Source organism: Capra hircus, chromosome 3 (genome assembly GCF_001704415.2).
Source record: "Capra hircus breed San Clemente chromosome 3, ASM170441v1, whole genome shotgun sequence".
NCBI lineage: Eukaryota > Metazoa > Chordata > Mammalia > Artiodactyla > Bovidae > Capra > Capra hircus.
In genome coordinates, this window is record NC_030810.1 from 39554651 (window position 1) to 39574190 (window position 19540).

At 40.6% G+C, this 19540-nt stretch overlaps 1 protein-coding gene across 1 annotated transcript in view; it reads left to right on the top strand.

Moving 5' to 3' along the window:
* Positions 1–18107, top strand: part of ROR1 (receptor tyrosine kinase like orphan receptor 1) — a 457516-nt gene extending 439409 nt beyond the window's left edge. The window contains exon 9 of the mRNA XM_018045108.1: positions 14006–18107. Coding sequence (XP_017900597.1) covers positions 14006–15433 — 1428 coding nt within the window. The 3' untranslated portion in view covers positions 15434–18107. The remainder of the gene's footprint in view (positions 1–14005) is intronic.

The window sequence follows — 19540 nt, forward strand, 5'->3', positions numbered from 1 at the left end:
AACACACATCACATCTTGGGGCTGAAATACAACAGAGGCTTTCTCTCCGGAAAACCAGCACCTCAATCTCAGGCCTCTCGGGAAGGAGATTTCATTTAAATAATTTAGGATTCTTGCATCCACAGAAGCCTACTTTTTCTTCATGTTCCCACTCCATAGGAACATTCATTCAGCAAATATTTATCTTCTCTGTGGGTTAGAGACTATATTATTCCTTTGACCCTCATAAAGAGAAGATGCATCATTTTTTTATACAGTTTTAGAGAAAAAAAATGCCTTCACACTCAAATCAATCCTTTCACCCAATAAGTAACATAGTTGAGCATGACACATAGCTCTCATTTGATCTTACTTTGCTTTGCTGTTGGATATTTGTTTTTAATTTTAAAATACTTAAAATATTTTTCTGTTGCAGAGTCATACTTGTTGGTAGGGTTATGGGGTTTCTTAAATGCTAAAAAATTCATCATTAAGCATTCTGTCCCCAACTAAACAACTGTTCTCTTAAGTGTGAATTTTTACCAGAAAAAAACCCACAGACCCTGGAGACCACAGAGTTCACTCAGTGGGTTGGGGAATGGGTTGGGGAGTTGGTGGGGAGGTTTAACTCTTGATATCCTAGCTGCTTGTTGGCCAATTTACATATATTATAATGTGTTACATCATAGCACCATTAATCCTTACAATTAATAGAAGAAAATAGAAGGGTTAATATTAGTGCACATTCATGTAGGCATTGACCCTGTACATATCCCATGATTTCAAACTTGTAATGCAATAGTCTTTGATGTATGAGAATCTTTCCCTGTCATTTCTGTTATGAAATGCTGAGAATCCCTACAAACACCAGAACTCTGGGTGAAAGTGAGGCCCAGATCAGTTTGGTTCCGGTAGTCACTGCGTAGCAACCACCATCCTGGGGAGGTGGGCTCCTTGTTGCTATGGCAGGAGTCATAGAAGAAGTCATTTCCATTTGGAGAAATAATCAGTTTTGTAGGTCAGCCTCAGTCTGCAGCTTAATTCCATTGTTATTGGAGGTTTCTTTTGCAGCACATGTCCAACCTGCATGATGTTTGGGATTTATGTCATCTTTCAGATAAAGATCTCAGAGAGCTTGTGGTGTCACAGAGAAAGCAAATATGTATTCAGTGATACAAATTTTCGGAAACTATTCTAGGAACTTTTACATTCATTATCTCATTTAATCCTCACACCCATTACATAAGGGAGGTATTATAATCACTGTTGTACAACCAGGGTAACCAAGACTGCAAATCAGTTAAGTAACTTACAGAAGGTCAAAAAGCTAGTAAGTGGAAGAGATAAAATGTGGCTACAGTATTTTTCAGCTCTAGGTAAAGCCCTTGAACTTGCCTGACACCATGATTTCTTCTTTTTTACTGAAGAAATCGTGCTGTGAAGGGGGTGTAGGCGGCCCGACGAACAGCTAAATATGACTCCATTTGTCAGTTTGGGCTGAACGCTAACCACAGGCATCACCTGGCTTGTGAATGACCTCCTGAGGAGGCCTGGATAACAGTTGTAAGCCTGAGTTATACAGCCCCAGTCCTGCCAGGGACATGTGAAATTTGGCCAAAGAAATAACAGTCCTCCGTGCTCCATGGTCATGGAGACAAATGTAACACACACTAGGATAAATTTTTTCCTAAGACTTGGTAAAGCAAAACATTGTTTTCATCATTTCTGGACCATTTCCTCAGCATGCCTTGCAAAATCTCCCAGTGTCAAGATTTTTCCAACACAAGGCTTAGAGTTTCGCCTTAAACAGCTCACCAACAATTCTGAATCAGACTGGAAGGAGGACTAGCTTGAGCATATGTGACTGGGTTGAGGAGGGAGAGGGAACAACAAAAACAAATGCGAAGGTTTTTTTTCTTTCTCTCCTAAGAGATTTGGCTCCAATCAAATCTGACTTATTCAGCTGTTTGTTTTGGTTCTTACTGAGTGCCTTTCCTGGAAAAAGCACAAAGGACTTTGTCGACCTTAGAGAAAATTCCTAAATGTAAACAGTTGATCTCTAAAACTAGTTTGAAAGGTCACCGACACATAAATATTACATGTACCTATAAAATCTAAAAAGAAGGGACACACATAAGAAAGAAAGAGGGGGCGGAAAGAGTCCTGAAAACAAACACCCTACCAGAATGAAATCAAAAGGATATTTCATTGAAGGCTGGGATGAGAAAGGAATGAAGGATAGAAGCTGGTCGGCCTTGGCCTCATACTTATTTATCCAAATGAATGTGCCCTTCAGGTTTTAAACTATCTCTTTCCATTCTCTCCACTTGCTGAGCTGATTTTACCCACCCCTGCCCCCACTCCCCCACACTGAGTGTTTGTGTTAAGAAGAGGCTTCTCTGGGAGATTAGAAATCCATACCCTCAGAGGAGACTGTAGGCAGCCGAGACAGACTGGCTGATAGGACCTGGCTTGAGTCCCCAGAGAGGTGGACGGGAAAGTTGGAAGTTCAAAATTTGATGAGGCATGAGTCTCCTTCAGATATGTGAGGAAAGGAAGCCAGTGGACCAGAGGGGCATCTTAACTCTGAGCCTTGAACAGTCAGGAAATAGAGATGCTCCCCCAGCCCCACCGCTAACTGCCCTATGACCCTGAGAAGCCAGTTTGCCTCTCTGTGGCTCAATTTTCTCAGCTGTTCAGAGAAAGGTCAACTGTGTTCATGCAAAGGACCGTTTGCTTATTTTCCTTTTATTTTGGCCGGCAAAAGATTTCAATCCTTTCCGTTGGATCAGTTCATCTCCTGTCTTTTCCATCTTTTAAATCCTCTGACAGTACTCTGGTGATACAGAAACTAAGTAGGGTTATTCTTTCTTGCATTACACATTTTACAATCCGAGCAGGATTTTTTTTTTTTAAGTGCTACAGAAAATGAAACTTCCCCAAGAATTCTGGAAACCCTAACTTCCCATCTCTCTGATTCTTTCCCTTTGCCTCCCCTCAGCTCCTGCCACCCTGCCACAACTGTCCTGTCTGGAACACAGGGTAGTCTCCTGGGGGAGGAACGCTGTGGAGCTCACCTCCTGGGGAGTTAGAAAAGGGGCAGAGCCTCCCCCTCAAGCGCAGAGTTAACCCAGTTCTGTCTTTCCCTATGTGACCCACTTACGTGGGATTTAGATCCACAGAGAGGTTAAGGGGTGGAGGAGTTTGAAAATGAGGAGCAGGAAGACTCGGGGGAGGGCTACAGGGTCAAACTCCTGCAGCTCTTGTCTGATTATAAGGAAGATTTGGGGGAAAGCAAAATTTGCCTATAGCTTTCTAAAACTGGTGGCTTTATTTTATTTTATTTAGTTTTTAAACTTTTATATTATATTGGGATATAGCCAGTCAATAATATTGGGACAGTTTCAGGTAAGCAGCAAAGGGACTCAGCCATGCATTTACATGTATCCATTCTCCCCCAAACTCCCCTCTCATCTGTGCTGCCACATAGCATTGAGCAGTTCCCTGTGCTGTGCAGTAGGTCCTTGTTGGTTATCCATTTTAAATACAGCAGTGTACACATCCCCAACTCCCTGACTACCCCTCTCCCCCCACCCACCCACTAGCAACCATAAATTCCTTCTCTAAGTCTGTGTGTCTCTTTCTGTTTTATAAATTCTTTCTGTTTTATAAATGTTGCATCATTTCTTTTTAGATTCCACATAGAAGGGATGTCATACAACATTTCTTCTTCTCTATCTGACTTACTTCATTCAGTATGACAATCTATAGGTCCATCCGTGTTGATGCAGATAGCATTATTTCATTCTTTTTAATGGCTGAGTAATATTCCATTGTTTGTGTGTACACACAAACCCCACATCCTCTTTATGCATGCCTCTGTCAGTGGACATTTCTGTTGTTTCTGTATCTTGGCTATTGTAAACAGTGCTGCAATGAACATTGCAGGGCATATATTTTATTTCTCACCTCATTTCTGTTTCTTCACTTCCAGACTATTCCTCTCTCCTTTTCTTTACCAGCCAAAGTATTCAGGCTTTACTGAATGTACTGGCACTTGATTATATTCCCGGGACCAGTCCCTTTTGCTAGCAACATGCTTTCATCTAAAAAGCCCTGCTGTGGTTGGGGGACCCCTTGGAAACCCCTGTGCTTATCCAATGTCACTACACTTATTGCTAAAACGTCCTCAATAACTTTTCCACTCGCTTGTTAAAGCCATTATCTCCAAGGCTTCTGAGCTCATCATGCTATTCACATGGCCTCTGGGGAATCACCAGTGATGTAATTTAATCCAATGACCTTTCCTAAGTCTTCTTCCTCCTTAATTTCTCTGGAGCATTCTTCTCAGCCACCATCTTGAAGTACTTTTTCTCTTGGCTCTCCTCCTATCTCCTCCTGTTTCCTTCACTAGTTCTTTTGACTCCCTAAAGGAGCGCCTCCTCTGATGTTTGTCAGTTCTCTTTCCTCTTTCTTTCTCTCATGCTAATTTCATCCTCTGGCATTGCTTTAGCTCCCAGTTGACATCATAATTCAGCAATCTGGAAGGACCTAATCTCAAGTTATCAAGTTCTTTCTCCCAGCACCCAGGAGTCTCTCTGGGCCTAAATTACCTTACTCTCTGGGCCTAACTTACCTTTCTAGCCACGTTTGTTCCTGGTTTATTTCTGGGTAGTAGTATGATATACTTCAAAGATCAAGGATTTAGAGACAAAGAGATATGATTATAAATCTTGGCTTCCTTATTTACTGGCCATGAGATCATTGTTTTTTCATTTATAAAACAAGGATAAAAATAGTGCTTAGAAGAGATTTTTAAATTTATTTTTATTGAGGTATAATTGACACACATGATATTAGTTTCAAGTATATAACATAATGATTCGATATTTTTAAGTAGTGCAAAATGATCACCACAACAGGCCTAGCTAACATCTGTCATAACAGCTTTTTTCTTGTGATGAGAACTTCTAAAATCTACTCCCTTAGCAACTTTTAAATGTGTGGTGCAGTATTATGAAGTGTATTCACCATGCTCTATATCCCTCTGACATTTTATAACTGTACCCTTTGACTCTCTTTACCTCTTTTGTCCCTCCCACCCAAAAAACCCCCCTTCCCCCTCAACCACCACTAGTAGCCACCAATCTTCTCTAAAAGAGTTATTTCTGACATTTCAAGATAGTGTGTCTGGCACCTCACAGGTACTCAACAGCTAGAATTTACTATTATTGTTTGCTACAGCGATAATATGAACAGCCACAAACCTTTTAGTCAACTACCAAATGCTGTATACAGGATTCTGCAGGTTGGGGAGGAAGATATAGGATTCAGCAGCCCACAGCAATAACTGGGGACAAGGGGATCAGAGCAAAGATTACAGTGATAACTCTTTAGATAGCTCTGGTATTCCTGTGCCCATCCAGTGAGCATAAATCCTTTGCCCCACATCCTGTTCACACCCTGGATAAAACCCCTCAGGATGGAGAGGATAGTCTCTACCCTGTGGTGGTATGAGGACTGGGGACCATCCAGTTCCGAGCTCAGCCTTAAACTATGTCTGAAGAAGCTTTACTTCTAGGAAGAATGAGTATTATAAATGGATATTATGAAAAAGCTAAAGTACTTTATATGCATTATCTCAATATAATCTTTACAATAATCTTCTGAAGCTGGTACTAATTTTGAGCCTGATTTTGGAAGGTGAGAAAACTGAGGCTTGAGATTAAGATTTTACCCAAAGTCACTCAGCTGGTGAGTGGCAGAGCCAAAACTTGAACCCAGGTGTGAGCAGGCCTGGAGCCCAGTGTTCCTTAATTTTCTGGCTGCTGAAACACACAAGCCCAAGTTACAAGCCCACGGTGGCTCACACAGACATTCAGATTACTGACGTCTGTTCTACCTCTTTACAGGCAGAATTGACCCTCTCCCGCTAACACTATAAAGTAACCCCACCACAGAATCAACCCTGGTCACCACCAAACATTCAAACTATCAGAAAGTTACATTACAGAGAAAAGAACTGTTTCTGAAGTTAAATCACTTCCAGAGAAGCGTAGCTGAACTCTGAGCAAATGTGGCCAACTATTGGTTGGAACGCCCTCCCGGATTTGATTGCTGAAGCCAGAAGGCACTTAGTTTGGCTGTAGTCTTTGAAAATGTCCATAACCTCTCCAAATCCAATGGTTGTGGCCTTTCAGCTTTAGAATGTAATCATTTCCATTTATGAGTGGAGTCAGTTGTCTCACAATTCTACCACTGTTTACCTAAGAACCAGTAAAATGCACAGGAAAGGAAAACCAGCTTTAGAGTCAAATGAATTCCTCTCAGATACTGAAAATTCTCAATCTTGTATGCTATCCAGGGCTCTTATGCCCAACTCAGGTAAAGGCTGCTGTTGAATGGTTTTATTCACTTATCCCAGTCAACTAATGTGAGCAACAGAGGATCAGCCAGAGTAAAGTCTAGGTCATCAGAGACCAGAGAGTAATTAATTACACCTTGACATTCCACTTTTACACCAGTGGGACTCATGCTTCTAAAATTGGGGAGCCCTCTGAGGATCAAATGAAAACTACCCTCTTTTTCCCAGAAAAGTGCTGCATCTTTGAAGCCAGACATAGGTGGAGCTGAATCTTGGCATTACTACTTAATAGTTGTGCTTCCACAGGCAAGCTACCTAACCTTGAAGGGCTTAATTTCTTGATCCATAAAGTGGAGAAATCATAGTATGAATCTCATGGGTTTGTGACGAGGGTTAAATGAGTTGATGCATTAAACAATGAGAGAGCCCATGAGGGAGTATAGTGTAGTCATGAGGAAGACAGACCCTGGAGTCTGAACTTACAACCTAAATACTAGCTGTGCGGTCACTTAACTGCTGTTCCTCAGGTTCTGCACCTGTGAAACGGGGATAATAGTCATAGTGACCAATTTCATAGGGTTACTGTGATATAAAAGGAATTCATACATATAAAGTACTTATAGCTTGACACATAAACACTCCACCCCTCGCCCCAACTTGCAGCCATTATTATGATCTCAGCATCTGGCACATGGCAAGTATTCAGTACATGGTAGCTCAGATTACAAACATCTAGAATAGGAGCTGTGTCCCCTCTCCTCGTGATTCTTAAATGGTTTCTCATATACTATTCCATGTGTATATTCTTTGGTATATAGTATATATAGTATCAGTTGACTGAGGTAACCAGCTATGAAAATGTATCCTATATAATTGGTTGCACATGAAAATAGAATAAACTGATGACATGGCCCAAGCTATGAAGTGATGTCTATTTCAAAACCTGAATCTCTCTAAGACAGGAGCCATGCAGAATATAACCCAGTAAAACACTAGTTGATGGCTCTCAGATTTTTCTCTGCTGGTATTTCCAAAGCATCTTCCTAAAGCAGAGTGTTACGGTTCTCTATTAGTCAGAATTGCTCAAATTGGGTCTGCAGAGAGACTGTGGTCATTCTTCATGCCAGGAGCAGAGACCAGACACTCATTAACTGTCTGATCCAAGAAGGCATATTCTTTTCTTTCCTTTCTTTTTAAAAGTCATAGCCCATTTATTCCAGTGGTTCTCTCATTTTTTCCAGTCCCAGAGCATCCTCATCCCCTGGGAACCTGTCAGAACTGCAGAATCTGACTTACAGAATTAGAAACTCTAGGAGTGAGGCTTAGCAATCTGTGTTATAACAAGCCCTTGGGGGGATTCCAGTACCTGCTCTGGTGTAGACTCTGCTAGTCAGTCCTTGAGATTCAGAGAGTAAGTCTGCAAGGAATATAGTTCTCAGAAAAGACTGTGCCTCCAAAGAGAAGCAAACCTGGTCGTATCCTCCTATTATCCCAAATACCACTCCCTTCCCCCTGCAATTTCAATAGGGCCACGATCTGCTTCATTATTCCTCTAATAGAGCTGAGGACAAATGCCGCTTGTGGGACCTACCCCTCTCCTGCAGATACTTGCATCCAGCTAGAATCGGCATGTGTGTATAGTGAAAGATATTTGTGAAAGGGCAGCAGTGGTAGGGCATGAGGGATAGGAAAGGAACCAGTGTAAGGGATTCAAGGACTATAGGAGGAGGCTTGTCCATTGCAAGAACATGAACGTCAGTCCTTTCCCAGCACCTGCTGCTGGGGCCACCTTCCCGTCCCGGACCGCCACCCTGGCTTCTGGTTCACACCACCTTCCTGGGGCTCTGCTTTCTATCTGTGTCTCTACGTCACTCTGGACTCAAAGTAAAGCCATCAATCATACCCCATTCAGGGTAGAGGTGAAAAGTCACAGAGCGGAATCTATGCTGCACGCCAACGTTGATGGCCATCACAAAATCCTCACCTCATTTCCTGTGGTAATCATTTAGGAAAAGTGAGCAGGAAATAGCAGGTTAGTCGCAAGCTGTGTCACCCAGAGGTGTATTATCACCTAAGGTGTAACTTCCCAAAGGTGGAGAGAGATAAAGTTGCTGAGTCTGTCGCTCTTATCCATCTTCCATCTACATAATTGCAATTTTTAAAAAAACTCTACCCATGGTTCATTGCTTTCATACTTCAAGTTAATGGATGTAAAAGGGGCACATGTCCTCACTTAGCATTCATCACTCAGGTGAGAGAAGCCTGGCCTCTGTAGCAGCTGTTTAGACAGGACTACAATACTCATATGGACTCACATCTAACACCTCACCATCTAAAAATGTTCTCTCTTCGTTTTCTTTCTGGTCAGCGCTCACTGAAGCCCGAATACAGTTGCTTTTCAGAAATTTCAAGGGGAAGAAATACAATCAGATTTTAGAATAATGTATCAACTTCTACATCAACTCTGATTTTTCTCCCCCGCCAAAATTCTATAATTTTTTAAACCACACTGAGGCAGATGTGTGTTTACTTTGAGAAGTAAAAATGTTAACATTTAAACTGAAAGCCTGTTTCAGTTTTAAGGTACTTAATTGCCTTACAGCATATAATAAACGGAGCCCATCTTGTCATTCAGCTAATGGAGGGAGTGATAAAGAGATAGGAGCCCAGGACCCTATTCATTCCAGCTTTCCTTTGTACTTGGTTTACTTTGGCATCGTGCCTCATGTGTATTTTACACTTCTTTACATTTTGTACATCCCTGTATGACAAATACTTGTCAAACAAAAACTAAACAGATTTATAACCCTTTAACTTGAAATGAGCCAAAATTGAACTGCCAAAACTTTATGACTTCATTTTCTTTCATAGTTTTCCACTACATTGGTTCAAACAGACAAACCCCACTTGAGGTCAAGCAGAGGTCATTTCACTTTCATTACTAAAATATAATTTACAATATGCCAGACCTAAACAAGTTTAGCCTAAAGGGTTTGTATAATGTAAACCATCTGTTCCTCAACAATACAGCTAATTTCCTGCCGTCACCATACAGTCTACTGACTGCTTCTTTAAGGATTTTTATGATTTTTTAACTAGTTCAGGATTTATGTAAAATTTGAAAATGAGTCTGTAGTTAAAACTCATTTGTACCAAATAACTTGAGCATTTAAAAAATGCAAATCACTGTGTAAATTGTTCCCCTGAAACCAAGCTCTGAGCAGTTTTTTGGTTGTTTTTTTTTTTTTTTTCCCCCTGGGTGTTTCTATGCCGGCTGCTGCACAGGTGTTCCAGGAAAAGGTTTTGTGAAATTGATCGTTTTAGTTACTTTCCATGCTTCTTCCCAAAGCAAATCCCCAAATTTGGTTATGACTATCTCTTGTGAACGATTCCTTCCTTCTATCGGCTGGAGAAGGGTATGGACTATATGCCTTCTGCCCCACTGGGTATCGGTAAGCTATGACAAGGCACACTTGGAGTCAAAACGAACTTTTTTCATGTGTCTGAACAGGGAGAAAGAAGAACAATTATCATTCCACAGAGTGACCACACACCGAAAGCTGACCTCACAGCCCTGCAAGGTGTCAGGCCCCAGGCTGAGCTGACAGAGACATGCTGAGTCCAACTGGGACTATTGGCCGGCGGGCTTCTCTGGTTTCAAACAGAAGGCCTTACACATGCAAGGACAGCAGTTTTGGCTCTCTGAAAAATTCTTGATAATTTTCTAAGCCGCTTTCTCTGTCTATAAAATGGCAAGAGTAAAAAGTTCTTCTTCCATAGATGAATACCAGAGAACTAATTTGCTTACCTCAGTGTAGGAGAATGCAGCTGGCCTCCTTAGCCATGAAGCCCCAGGGGCCATGTGTCAGGCCAGCGCCAAAGTCCTGTCCACCTCCTCTTCTCTTCCCATCCACACAAGTTTGGCCTGCTTGCTTCCTTTCCCATCTGCCACCATCTACTCTTCCCCATGGGTTTTTTTTGCTCCCTCCGCCTCCATCTGCATCTTCCAGAATCCTCAGAGGAACGAGCCACAGGACACTCAAATTCTTACCCACCCGCAGGTTCCAAGACAGACTCTGTCATTTTAAAAGAATTTTTTAAAAAACCAAAAACTACAGGAGAACAGAGAAAGATTAACAAGAAACTTAAACATTCCTTTTTTTTTTTTTTTAAACATAGATGGCTATCTAGAGCTATTTGAGGCTGGGCTGTGCTGTGTTTCCTGGAGAAGGAAATAGCAACCCACTCCAGTACTCTTGCCTGGAAAATCCCATAGACGGAGGAGCCTCGTAGGCTACAGTCCATGGGGTTGTAAAGAGTCGGACACATCTGAGCGACTTCACTTTCTTTCTTTGTGCTGTGCTTAGTCACTCAGTCATGTCCGACTCTTTGCAACCTCATGGACTGTGGCCTGCCAGGCTCCTCTATCCATGGAGATTCTCTAGGCAAGAATACTGGAGTGGCTTGCCATGCCCTCCTCCAGGGGATCTTCCCAACCCAGGGACTGAACCCATGTCTCCCACATTGCAGGCAGACTGTTTACCATCTGAGCCACCAGGAAAACCCAACAATAATAGAGTGGATAGCCTTATCCCTTCTCCAGGGGATCTTCCCGACCCAGGAATCAAACCAGGGTCTCCTGCATTGCAGGCAGATTCTTTACCAACTGAGCTACCAGGGAAGCCCTATTTAAGGCTGTAAATAGATCTAAATCGTTTGCACTGACTCAACTTTTTGGATTACTTCCCTAATATGGATAATAAAATTGATTTAAAGACCACTTATTAGGTGGAAATTACTTACATACATTGTTGGATTTAATCCCTACTATAGTTATGGAGGCTACTGCTGCTGCTTCTGCTAAATCGCTTCAGTCGTCTCTGACTCTGTGCGACCCCATAGACGGCAGCCCACCAGGCTCCCCCGTCCCTGGGATTCTGCAGGCAAGAACACTGGAGTGGGTTGCCATTTCCTTTTCCAATGCATGAAAGTGAAAAGTGAAAGTGAGGTCATTCAGTCGTGTCCAACTCTTCGTGACCCCATGGACTGCAGCCTACCAAGCTCCTCCGTCCATGGGATTTTCCAGGCAAGAGTGCTGGAGTGGGTTGCCATTGCCTTCTCTGAATTATGGAAGCTAGATATTATATTATCTTATAGATATGGAAATAGAGGTTTAGAGAAGTTAAGAAGTCACCCAAGTTCAGTCACCTATAATATAAGACTTATCCCACAGGATTGTTGTAATAATGTTAGTTGCTCAGTTGTGTCCAACTCTTTGCAACCCCATGGACCATAGACACCAGGCTCCTCTGTCCATGGGATACTCCAGGCAAGAATATTGGAGTGGGTAGCCATTCCCTTCTCCAGGGGATCTTCCCAACCCAGAGATGGAACCCTGTACATCTCCTGCATGACAGGTAGATTCTTTTCCATCTGAGCCACCAGGATATTGGTCAAGTGCTTAGAACAGTGTCTGGCATATAGTAAATACTATATAAATATTAACTACTATTAATGAAAAGCAGCAGATCCAAAGTGCAAATTCAGATTCGTGTTGATATGAATCCAAAGGTCAAATGGTTTGAATTATCCCACCCTGCCTATGGGTTAGCTTCAGTGGGGGAGCCCTAAATCCTCATTGAGTATGTGCATTCTAGTTTGCTTCAGTCGTGTCTGACTATTTGTGATCGTCAGTCTCCTCTGTCCATGGGATTCTCAAGTCAAGAATACTGGAGTGGGTTGTTCTGCCCTCCTTCAGGGGATCTTCCCAACCCAAGGATCGAACCTGCATCTATGTCTCCTGCATTGGCAGGCAGGTTTTTACTACTAGCACCACCTGGGAAGCTTAAATCAGTTTATATTCCTTGGGTTTAGTTCCTCATCCCAGTTTCCCTCAAAAGTACTTTATTACCCCACTGTTACCTTTCTCTAATACCAAAAGCATGAGGATCCTGTTTAGATCAAAAGTAATACCTTCTGTGCCATTCGGGACTTCCACATAAATTGGATTCATTTAAATCATTAAGAAAAATTCTGAGGGAAACCCTCAGTTCTGTTTTGTTCACTTAAGTGGGTATCTTGCTGCAAGTTTATTTACACTTATCATTAGGTTAATGGGCATTTTACCCTGGAAAATATCAGCCTAGAACAGAGCTAATCATCATGAATTCTAGATTAGTAGAGTTTGAATTGGAGAAATTTTTTACTTAGTTTTCCAAACTGTTAAACGGTGTGCACAGAGCTCAGAATTCCATATGTATTTGCAAAATTGTCAACTTCAATTGGGATAGTCGTCCATTTAATGGGATTATTTTAAAAAACCAGTTTATGTACAAATGCATTGCTTTTAAACTTTTTCCCTAACAAATTAGGTTATAATTCAGGATAGATTGGAGCTGAGTTTCAAAAATAGTAAAAACACATGACATAATAGACATTTACTGTCAGATCAAATATCACAACTTAATACTTATTTTCATTGTGTGTTAGTTGCTTTCTCCTGTTTTAAGGTCAGTCAGTAAATAATTCACTGGCAAAGCTGTAGAGATAATCAGTTGGTTTGAAGGCAATGGCTCCCTTCAAAAAAAATTGAAATCTGATTGAAAGGACAAAATATAAAATGGACAAATGTTGTTTTTCTTTCATAAAAAGAATAGCAACAGCGAGATAATAATTGCTAAAAGTTAAACAGCCCTTACCATGTGCCAGACATTGTGCAAATTCACAAAAACCCTACAAGATAAGTACAATAATTATCATCCCATTTTATAGATGAGAGAATTGAGGCACAGAGTGATTCAGTATTGTACCCAGGGTCACACAGCTGGTGAACAGAGAGGGCAGAATTTCAACCTGACCTATCAGTCTGCAGAGGTCATGCAAGTAACCAGTTATCTCACTGTGTCCTGCACGTAGCGACTTTCAGACTGTAAAGCTAGAGGGATTGTAGAAGAGGCAAAGACCAGAGTGGTCAGGGAGAGTTTCAGAGCAAGGATTTGAAAAGTAGAGAGGAGCCCCTTCCAAACCTCCCCATCTCTACTATGGGCACCTCAGAACAGTCTTTTATTTGGTTTCTCTGGCTTTTAGCTCAATATACACCTTAAAAATAGGACAGCATTGGAAGAACAACGGTGTAAGGCAAGAACAAGCATGGTGTTTGCATGTGGATGATAAGGAAACCTATTCAGCTAAATGATGCCATCATGTAGAGGGGTAGCAAGGGTAAGGATGAAGGCTGTATCCTCTGCAGCACTGCTTCTCACACTCCAGTGTTCACTGAAATCACCTGGGGTCTTGTTAAATGCACATCCTGATTCTGTAGGTCTAAGGTGGGCCCAAGAGTCTGCGTTTATCATGAGCTTCAAGTGGTGCTGATATTGTTCTTCCCAAAACCGCCCTTTGAGTAGGAAGATTCTAGGCAATAGCAATAAAGCACTGTAGGAGCAGGGGGTATGGATGGAGGGATAGGTGAGTGATGGACAGAAATTTGCCTATGGCTAAGTTTTAGCCAACAATTTGAAAGACTTCTAGATGTACAACATTGTATTTAATTTGATATATAGAACCTTTCTCGATATAACCCATCCCTCCTTTCAGATGCCAGGATATCTTGCCTCAGGAAATGCTTTAAACAACATTTTTTTTCTTTTCTTTTCCATACAGAGCAAGGCTAAGGAGCTGCCTCTTTCCGCTGTACGTTTTATGGAAGAATTGGGTGAATGTGCTTTTGGAAAGATCTATAAGGGCCATCTCTATCTCCCAGGGATGGACCATGCTCAGTTAGTTGCTATAAAGACCTTGAAAGACTATAACAACCCCCAGCAATGGACAGAATTTCAACAGGAAGCCTCCCTGATGGCTGAACTACACCATCCCAATATTGTCTGCCTTCTCGGGGCTGTCACTCAGGAACAACCTGTGTGTATGCTTTTTGAGTATATGAATCAGGGAGATCTCCATGAGTTCCTCATCATGCGGTCCCCACATTCGGATGTTGGATGCAGCAGTGATGAAGATGGGACTGTAAAATCCAGCCTGGATCATGGAGATTTTCTACACATTGCCATTCAGATTGCAGCCGGCATGGAATACCTGTCTAGTCACTTCTTTGTTCATAAGGATCTTGCAGCTCGCAATATTTTAATTGGAGAGCAGCTTCACGTGAAGATTTCAGACCTTGGGCTTTCCAGAGAAATATATTCTGCTGATTACTACAGGGTGCAGAGTAAGTCTTTGCTGCCCATTCGCTGGATGCCCCCTGAAGCCATCATGTATGGCAAATTCTCTTCTGATTCAGATATCTGGTCTTTTGGAGTTGTCTTATGGGAGATTTTCAGTTTTGGACTCCAGCCATATTATGGATTTAGTAATCAGGAAGTGATCGAAATGGTGAGAAAACGACAGTTGTTGCCATGCTCTGAAGACTGCCCACCCAGGATGTACAGCCTCATGACAGAGTGTTGGAATGAGATTCCTTCCAGGAGACCAAGATTTAAAGATATTCATGTCCGACTTCGGTCCTGGGAGGGACTCTCAAGTCATACCAGCTCTACTACTCCTTCCGGCGGAAATGCCACCACTCAGACAACCTCCCTTAGTGCCAGCCCAGTGAGTAATCTCAGTAATCCCAGATATCCCAATTATATGTTCCCAAGCCAGGGTATTACACCACAGGGCCAGATTGCTGGTTTCATCAGCCCACCAATACCTCAGAACCAGCGATTCATCCCCATCAATGGATACCCAATACCTCCTGGATATGCTGCGTTTCCAGCTGCCCACTATCAGCCAACAGGCCCTCCCAGAGTGATTCAGCACTGCCCACCTCCCAAGAGTCGGTCCCCCAGCAGTGCCAGTGGGTCAACTAGTACTGGTCATGTGACCAGCTTGCCTTCATCAGGATCCAATCAGGAAGCAAATATTCCCTTACTACCACACATGTCGATTCCAAATCATCCCAGTGGGATGGGTATCACCGTTTTTGGCAACAAATCTCAAAAACCCTACAAAATAGACTCAAAGCAACCGTCTTTGCTAGGAGACTCCAACATTCATGGACACACCGAATCTATGATTTCTGCAGAACTGTAAAATGCACGACTTTTGTAAATGTGGTATACAGGAGAAACTAGAAAGTCGTAGAAAAGATTTATATTCAAATATTTTTATTAAAGTAAGGTTCTCATTTAGCAGACACTGCAACAAGTATCTTCTGTGAAGTTTAACTGTGTCTTACCAACCAGGGCAGACACCAGCCAGAAAAGAAACGTTGTGGGATCAACACTCCATCAGGGTGTATGCCCTGGCATTGGGATTTGGACATCTGGTTTCAAGTACTGAACACTGTAAACCAGTGAAGAGGAAAAGAACCTTATGACTAAGTATCAAACCAAAAAGGAAAGTCAAATGGTGCTTTATGTATTCACCTTTGGTCACCATGACTGTTCTCTCTCCAAAATGTATATACCGTAGCATTTGTCTACCTGCTGTCTTTTCTTCAGGACAGATCTTCAGGAATTACATTGATTCAATTTAGATTCTGTGCATGTTTGTGTGGAAGTGATGCTCAGAATCAATGAGGAAACTAGGCCAAATTTAAAATCCCAAATGGAAACGAGCCATAAGACAAGTGTAAGTTTCTAAGACAAATGTTAAGTTTCTGACGCCTTCTATACAGTGGGGCTTCTTGGAGAAGGTGCAGAGTATGCCTCTTTGTGAATCTCCTCTGTTGATCTTGAAGGCCTTTTCCACAGTGTGTTTACACAAGCCCTTGAAATAACTAGGGCATCAGATCACAAGAAGGCTAGATGTGGATGCTGAAGTTGATTGTGGGTTGATAGTTCTCTGTGTTGCATTAGAAATGAGGCACCAAAGGCAGCAGAGTCAGAAAAGCGGCCTCTTGGCGTAGATCAGCATCTGTGGGAAGGGAACAGGGTTCCCATGGGGACAGCCTCACAGAAGCTTCCCTGGACCAGTAACATTGAAAAATAGAAGTGTGGCTACAGACCAGATCATCTGTACTTGCCTCCTCCTGCATATGAGTTGTCCAAGGTATGGGAGTGCACACCATCAGTGGACTCTAGGGCAGGAGGAACTCTTTGTTATCAATATCTAGTTAATTTAAAGTTTCTCACACTTTATTTTCTTATCTGGAAATGTTCACAGATTTTATTCCAGCACCAAGAGTTATGAGACAGTTTATCCATAGAGTTAGTTGGAATCCAAAGACTATGAATTCTATTTCCAAAATATTACATATCTTTGAAAACCAAGTACTGAGTTCTCATCAAACATTTACCATGAACTGAATTTTTTAAGCTGGTAAATAGGAGCAAAATGATCATTTTTGCCTTAGTTAGAGGAAGGTATCAAATGTGCATCTCATGCCTTACCTGCTAGACATCTTTTGCCAAACTTAGAGTTCTTATGGGTTTCAAGTTCTATATAAAAAGGAATATTATGATTGATGTTTCTCTTGTTAAACAAACAAAAAAAAACCTCCTTTATTCTAAGAACAATGTCTCAAAGTCTTTTTTTTTTTTTTTTAATTTTACAGCTGAAGAGACTTACAAAGAGACTTACAGGATATAAAATAATTCCTGGCAATAATATTTGATAAAGAGAATGTAAGATAATTAGAAGCACATTGACATTTCAATTTTGTAAAACAACAAATTCAGTTAAGATGAGAAATCAAAGAAATATGTTTACAAAAATGTGTGGCAATTTTCCCAAACAATGAATCTTCAGACAACAAACATGGACCAGTAGGTACTGTGAACATAAAAAATTGGCTATATTCAGATTTATTTGGAAATAATACAATTTTACGGCATAAATAAGCTGATTCAGCAGTTACATTTTTTAACTTTAGGTAAAGGCGAATATTTGTATCCTTTTGTTGCTATGCAACTGTTTAATAATGAAGATTCAACCACAATTTTGTATATCATATGACAATCAATTTCTTTTCCAAGAATATTTATTATTTTAAGGAAACACAATTTCAGTGAACCTGAGTTTTTCTAGGAGTCCCTTAAAGGGAAATTAGCATTCCATGAGCCAGTAAAATATCTACTCTGAAAAAAACATTACTATGGGTAAAAAATAAATTCAAGTTAATTTTTTATAAAGAACTATAACATTTATTTTAAACATTTTATAATTACTGAAGTCATTAAGGTAAACAAACTAAATTTCAAAACCACTTGTAATAATGTATTTTATAAAGCACTGTGATACTGCATAACACAGTCCCTTTTGTATTAAAATAGTATTTTTTCATAGACTGAAAAATATCTTTTGCTTTGTGGACAACATTTTGTAAGATGACTTTATTTTCAGATCTTTTCTCTTTTTGCACAAAACTATGTTTATGGTTTGTATCACAGAAATGAAATATATCTCTGCATTTTTATATCTGGTCTGTTTCCTTGTTTCCTTTGTTTGTAACTCGATATAGATTTTTTTCAAATATATAATGGCACTATTCAGATATCTTGCCCTATCTTTCCTTATTTTCACTGCATGCATTTAATCACTGTATTACTTAATGTTTGGTTTGTTATTATGGGCATTTCAAATAGACAAGCATGAAATTGTAATGACAAGAAGCCTATTTTATATTGAGGATATATGCATTTGTATTTCACACACCAGAGATATTAAACACTGATTATTTTATGCTGCTGTTTATTAAAAATGTTTACCATAAAATATTTCCTGAATATTGCTATCATGGAGGTATTTGGGAATTTTAATATTATTTCTCCTAATGTTTGACATTTCATAGAGGAATCATAATTTCTATTTACTGCTATTTCATTGAAATGCTTTTTTTTTTTTAAGTAAGCTTTTATAATAGACTTGAACATTCTTTTGCTAGTGACCACGAGTGGAAGGAGGAATTCCAGTGATTTTTATGACCATATATCACCCACCTATAGATGGCAAGATTTAAAGTTTTAAAATCAAAATAATATATTGAGTAATTACTTGACAATTAAATGGATTATCAAAATTGGGTTTTAAAGTTGAATCTTTTTCTGCCTTGATGTTTCTGTATGAACTGAGACATCAAAACTCATCTTAGAACTCTGAAAAAGCTGTGTACATCTTATCGTGTTCAACTTAGATTCCAACCATATTGATAAAATAAAAGAAATGTGGCCATTTCATTGTCACAGCTTATCTTTATGACCTTATTTGCCCAAAAGAAAGAACTCCCCATCTGGCAATTAATACACACTGTCAAAGAAAATGAGTATCATTATGAAAGTTCAAAGAACTTGTCCATTTCTGCTATTTAATACAGAAGGGGATACAATAAAACCTTCAGGGCCTTATCCATATGTTTTAGGTACAGCTCTTGTCACCACCTCAGCGATCAAACTCAATAAAGCAATCACTTCACAAGGCAGTGAGATCTGTGTCAGGTTGGGTTTTTCCCTCTCAGTTGAATTCCTCAGTCTGCCCTTCACTCCCATTTCCTTCTTATGTCTCCAGGCTCTTCCCCTCCCACCATTCCCAATTCCTTCAACCCTGGGATGGGGGCCTTACCCTTAAATCCCTAATCATCAACATCTGCAGGCTCACAGCGCTACCTCAGATAATGCCTCCTACAAACCTCTCAGTACTAATTAAAGATGAGCTCTGTTATCTACACACCTTCAAAGATGGTTACCTAACATAGAGGTTCTCAAAGTGTCCTCAGACCAGCAGAGCTGGAACTTGTTAGAAATGCACATTGACAGGCCCCACTTCAAAGTAATGAATCAGAAATTCTGGGGCATGCTCCAGCAATTTGTGCTTTAACAAGCCCTTCTATTGTCTAAAGATTGAGAATTACAGAATCAGCCTAGAAGTCTAGAGGTGGAAGGTGGGAGGATGCTCATTACATCCTCAGTAATGTGCATAAAAACATTTAATAACATTTCAAATGCTTTAGTCCCCTTAAAGGTAGTCAAGTTTTGCTTCAACAAAAATTCAAAAGAGAAAACCAAATGTTGTATATTAATGCCTACATGTGGGAATCTAGAAAAATCATATAGATGAACTTATTTGCAAAGCAAAGGGGGAAAAGAGGGATGGAAAAAATGGGAGATTGGGATTGATATATATATACACTATGTATAAAATAGATAATAACCTACTGTATAGGACAGGGAACTCTACTCAATGTTCTGTGCTGCCCTAAAT